We start from the raw sequence: 6,000 nt of genomic DNA on the forward strand, positions 1-6,000 counted from the left end.
GTAGTGACAACTATATAAAACTTTACAAGATTTGTTCTAAATCCTTTCGCACTTAAAGCACAAAGGAAAAGTGGGAAGGGAGGGTCAACGAACTTGAAGGACGAGTTCTAACATGACATATCTACTTCCGCAAAGCGAACTTCGATTCTACAGAGACTCGGCAAACTTGAACCAAACACTACGCCTGTAATGCGTGATGCCAACCCTCATTACTGAAAGTCAAATAGTGGTAGAATCAGTGTAGTTCGTCAAATGTCTAGCATTTGCCTTCGTCTGAGTTACTATGGAAACATATGCATACACTTTCAACTTTAATTGCAAAAGTGGGTTAAAAAGGATAACAGTTGTAAGAGAAGGAGGCACTCTGTTCATAAACAATATCACAAGTCCAGCAAACATTTACTTACTCTGGTTTGCAGATAACTTTCTTCACGTGGCCGTGCACCTCTTCCTGGGTTTTGCTGTCAATATCAATTAGCGTCCTCTCTCCTGAGTCTGCAAAGGGTAAGAAGTCAATAAATATCTCAACCAAGGCTTCAGAAACAAACAGTAACTGTATTAAACTATTATACATTGATGGACCTATATTATATGCACTTATATGTGACATTGCCGTTTAAAGAAATCATTAAGTATATCCAATGTTTTCCTTCTGGAGAAAAAGGTGGTGGAACTCTGTAACAGACAGGGAGATGATTACTATCCGGTATCGCTTTTAACCTCCTTTTCACCCAACTTTAAGACTTTCTAGGTTTAAGCGGAATTCAAACAAAAATTAATTATTAACACATTTCTCTGTTTTCATAATGAAAGATGCCAGGTGTTCCACGAGAAAAAAAGCAGTGAATATCTCTCAAATAAAGTTGTACTTTGTAAATTTGTATACATTTGCAGCACAATATCCGTTAAGCAAACCACTGTCAACCAAAAACTGGTCCAACCGAAATTGATAAGTCGTGTAACTGAACTTTTATAAAGAAATTTTACAACCACAATTTAGTGAAGATTCAATATTAGAAAGACCTGAAGTAAGTAAGACTCTAAGTGCCATTTTCGTGGAAACTGTGTTGTTACTGGGATCACAGTGATTTACGTACTATAACATAAGTAAGAATCACAGTTCAGAATCGTGTGTTCATAGATAGTGGGAAGTGTATGTTGTTATAGCTTCAACGTATATCATAACTTGTTTTCCTCAAACGTTTCAAAATGGTTCGTAATGACGATGATGATGATGATGATGATGATGATGATGATACTATATGCAGCAAAAACAAACGACACCGAACACATTCTTTAAAAACGGAAATTCCTTAAAAACAGAAACATTAAAATGAGGTTTTACTGGACATATAATTGATCGCAGATCTATCTAACTTTATTCCTCCTTGAATATCAAACTCAGTCACAGGCATATGTTGGTGAAATACTATTTTATATTGCAGAAGGCAAGTCAGACAGCAATATGCCAATTTACAGGAACAGGTTTCGTATTAAGTGGATGCAGTATATTTAGGATTTCTCAAGAGTAATAAAGTCCAAAACCTCCTCACTCAATTTAATTGCAATTGTGAGTTACTTTTGAAACACAGTGTGTAGACCTATGTTATCATTAAGGGTATATGTACGTGAACGACCACAATTATTATCAGAAAATGCAGGCTATAAATTTCTAAAATTTTATAAGGAAATGAACTCACAATTGGACAAAAATTACAAGGTACCACAACTTAAATATCTGATAAAAGTATAAAAAAAGTTACTAATACCATTTTTAACAATTCACTTTTTACTTTAAATTAAATTTTCCAAAATTTGAAAATTTTCACATATATTATTTCATAATTCCACAACCATTAGAGATAGAATTCTGAAATTTTGTACACTGATTTAACATGCATTTATGCAAAAGGTAGACTACAATAATGCCCATTTCTTTGAAAATAGAAAAATTAGATAACAAAACATGTAAATTTTAATATATTTTATATATATGACAAATAAAAAGTTAATTGTATTAAAATAAACAACTCTACATGTCTGAGAGTAGTCTACTTTTCAGAAATAAGTGTTTATTACATGCAGGAAAAATATTAAAGATGTCAGAGTGACTGCAACAATGTTATGGTTACCAAATGATGTAACTGCAGAAAATTTTGTTGTTTTTTTTTTTTTTCATACTCTGATAAAACTGGTTTGAAAAATATTATTAGTAACCTTTTTTATACTTTTATCAGATATTTAAGTTCTAATAAGTCTTGTTGTGGTACCTTGTAATTTCTGTGCAAATGTGAGTTCATTTTCTTACAAAATTTTACAAATTTAGAGCCTGCATTTTCTGATAATATTTGTGGTCGTTGACGTACATATACCGTTCAGTAATATAGAGAATTGTTATTTAAACTGCATAAATCTCCATTTTGTATTATTTTCTCAACAGCCATCCTCACAAAAGTTGATACAAGAACACCAACAGAACGAACTTACATTGTGTCACTGCAAGAAACATTAAACACTGTGGACGGTAACCCCTGCAAATCACTCTGAGGTAGATTAAGGACTGTGGCTACTTTTTTTTTTTTTTTTTTTAACTATGATGTACCGAAGAACATATGGACTTTCAATGCAGTAATTCTGCGTTTCCATATGGTGAAGAATCAGTAGAATGGAGGAAAGTTCTGTCCGACACTGGGACTCGAACCTGGGTTTCCAGCTTTACGTGCTGGCGCTTATCCACAAAGCCATACCGGATTGAAGTTTCAATGCCAGACTGAATCCCTCTCATTTTTAAGTTCTACCTACTGTGTTCCCCTTTGTTGGCCTACCCTCGTGTACCATGTGACAGTAGACACTATGTCCAACCTCAAGTACAGAGGTGCATTAGGCAAGTCTATTGTGTTACCAAAAAGGAGTGCGTTATATGGCAGTAAACATTTTTAATAGCTTCCCTACGGATATAAAAAATCAAACTCAAAACACAAGATTGTTTAGGGCCAAATTAAAGAAGTACATAATTTCTCACGCCTTCTATTCTGTAGGTGAATTTATGACATTCAACAACGCTTCATGAATATTTCTGTCTTGTATTAAGGGTATATGTACGTAAAAGACCACAAATATTATCAGAAAATGCAGGCTCTAAATTTCTAGAATTTTAAAAGAAAATTAACTCACAATTGAACAAAAATTACAAGGTACCACAACCAGACTTATTAGAACTTAAATATCTGATAAAAGTGTAAACAAAAGGTTACTAATAATATTTTTCAAACCAGTTTTATCAAACTATGAAAAAAAAAAAAAAACAAAAAACAAAAAATTCTGCAGTTACATCATTTGGTAGCCATAACATTGTTATGGTCTCTCTGACATCTTTAACATTTTTCCTGCATGTAATAAACACTTATTTCTGAAAAGTAGACTACTCTCAGACATGTAGAGTTGCTTATTTTAATACAATTAACTTTTTATTTGTCATATATATAAAATATATTAAAATTTACATGTTTTGTTATCTAATTTTTCTGTATTCAAAGAAATGGGCATTATTGTAGTCTACCTTTTGCATAAATGCATGTTAAACCACTGTACAAAATTTTAGAGTTCTAGCTCTAATGGTTGTGGACTTATGAAATAATATATGTGAAAATTTTCAAATATTGAAAAATTTAATTTAAAGTAAAAAATTAATTCTAAAAAATATTATTAGTAACCTTTTTTACACTTTTATCAGATATTTAAGTTCTAATAAGTCTTGTTGTGGTACCCTGTAATTTTTGTCCAATTGTGAGTTCATTTCCTTATAAAATTTTAGAAATTTAGGGACCTGCATTTTCTGATAATATTCATGGTCGTTCACGTACATATACCCTTAAGTATCGATACTAACCCCTTGTGTTGTACTAGTAGACTATATTGTAAAACTCTTCTGTATGTATTCCAACTAGACTACGACTATAATTAAGACTTTGCAGTACTATTAAGATTTTTTGACATGTTCCATATTCCAGCTGTGATGTGCGAATACCATGGAATGTAAATGAATACAATACAATATAATTATCACAGCATACCAGTAAAGAGGAACCAAACTGTTGAATCTAAAACCAGGATTGAAGAGTAACTGGTCCAACAAATAAGTTTCCCGTTCCCTATAATTATAAACAATGAGCTCAATATGTATCTGTAAAAACAAAACCCCACAAACTCCGGAAAAATGTGATTATACCTTCAGGCCTTCATATAAGCCTATTTGGTTCAAGCAGGTTTAATCACTGAAATAAAATTCACAATTATTACACAATATTTAAATTAAAATTAATAAAATTTAGAGCTACGTACCAAAAAAAAAACATGTGATGAATGGGGATGGTGTCATGTTCTTCAGTGTTAGCACCTGGACGTCAGGATTCTTGTACTGTATTTGGGGCACGTGCCAGAACACAAAATCTCTGTGAACAGAAAATATATATCAGTAAAGAAAGAACGGCCGCATTAGCAATATATGGACATACATAGGACTTGATAAAAGCACTCATCTGGTCGACTGTGAAGGGTAAAAATTTTTACTTGGGTGAAAAAAACATTCTGATTTTTTAACTGCGCTCGTGTAGTTCGGCTATGCGGACTAACGAAATTTTTACGTGACTGGTTAGCCAACATAAAATGTTTAGGTAAAGCCCTGAACAACATGATCATGATGATTATGACGGATATATGGAATCCTACACCACACAACACGCATAACTCATTTTTGGAGAGGGTAAATGTATAGCATCCAACGCCCACTGAACGAATATTTCACTTTTATCACTGCCAATGTTGCGCTATAATCGTATATGCAAGGTAGGCTATAACAAAAACCTAAACTAACCAAACCTAACCTGTCAAAGAAGCAACAAGTTATACTAAATATGTGTAAAATTGGTTTATGTCTCTATAGTGGGCGGGACATAATTAACATTGACCGAGAAAAGTGAACAAACCTCGTTCTTTCCCTGTACACTTCAAATGGCCCAACTAAAACATAACCTAAAATTTAAACAACGTACCTAACTCCTTCATGGTGTTTACCACTCGTATTATAATTAATACAAAAAATTTTAACTCTTTCCTTTAATACAAGGGCGCCTGCCTCTAAATATTTCAGTGTTCTCCGAATTGGAGCTCTACCTTTCATAAACGGCATTTTTAATTCTTGAATTCCCACCTATTTTAGCATTAAGAAAACAACCATGTAAAATTGGGACAGTGTCGCCAATATGTAATTGTTAAATATTCCAACTTGGCATATTCAACGATTATAATTTTCAAACCAGCGGTAACCAAAGACGGTTTATAGTTTAATCTAGACTCACTACGAGCGCTGTTCGTCTGATTTAAGTAGAGCTCTATCACGGATAAATATATTATATATTCATCTATGGCTCTATATAGACAGAGTACCGCAAAGGTCGACGGTGGACCCAAGCGCTTGCTCTGTTAACATTGCTGGAATAGGGAAATTGACGCTCTGTCTCAGTTTTTATGCTGCAAATTCCATTCTAGGGCTCTGATAATATAATTGTAAATATACTGACATGTAACTAAATGTCTCACGCATGGCATTATGAACTTTTAAATGTAATATCTTAATTAAAAGCGTTGCAAATACATGGCTGGGATGATAATTTAATACAGATTAAATCTTTAAGTTAAGAATTTCATTTACACTGAATAGTTTTATCGTGCAACGTATTAACCCTGGCAAGAAGGGAGAGTAAATGTACTATAATATTGTATACCTACTGCAAGTATTATTGTATCCCTTATTGGGAATATTTTGTCATCATTTAGAAACTTATCTAACCTCTCTGTCAGTGAGTCATATTCTTTCAAAGCTTTGTTTAACTTCTTTTTGATCAGATCAAGCTGGGGTTGAAGCACACCAATTTCCTGCTCCACCTGCCGTGAATCTTTCTTCAGGCCATTGTTGCAGTTTTCTGATGGAATGGGTAAATC

The 6,000-nt window shown here is 33.1% G+C and overlaps 1 protein-coding gene across 6 annotated transcripts in view; it reads right to left on the reverse strand.

Annotated features, from left to right (window-relative positions):
* Positions 1-5,245, reverse strand: part of LOC138711242 (small ribosomal subunit protein mS25-like) — a 149,809-nt gene extending 144,564 nt beyond the window's left edge. For 4 of the 6 annotated variants that reach the window (XR_011335367.1, XR_011335365.1, XM_069842656.1 and 1 more), the window contains exons 1-3: positions 5,052-5,245; positions 4,342-4,451; positions 408-495 (exon numbers count right to left, since the gene is read on the reverse strand). Coding sequence is in view for 3 of the 6 variants with exons in the window: in XM_069842656.1 (XP_069698757.1) it covers positions 408-495; positions 4,342-4,451; positions 5,052-5,188 (335 nt within the window). In the remaining 3 variants the exon portion in view is untranslated. Of the gene's footprint in view, positions 1-407; positions 497-4,341; positions 4,452-5,051 lie in introns of all 6 variants that reach the window. The other 2 variants (XR_011335366.1, XM_069842657.1) reach the window with 1 other exon arrangement.
* Positions 5,246-6,000: the final 755 nt, after the last annotated feature.

This window comes from Periplaneta americana, chromosome 12, assembly GCF_040183065.1.
Source record: "Periplaneta americana isolate PAMFEO1 chromosome 12, P.americana_PAMFEO1_priV1, whole genome shotgun sequence".
NCBI lineage: Eukaryota > Metazoa > Arthropoda > Insecta > Blattodea > Blattidae > Periplaneta > Periplaneta americana.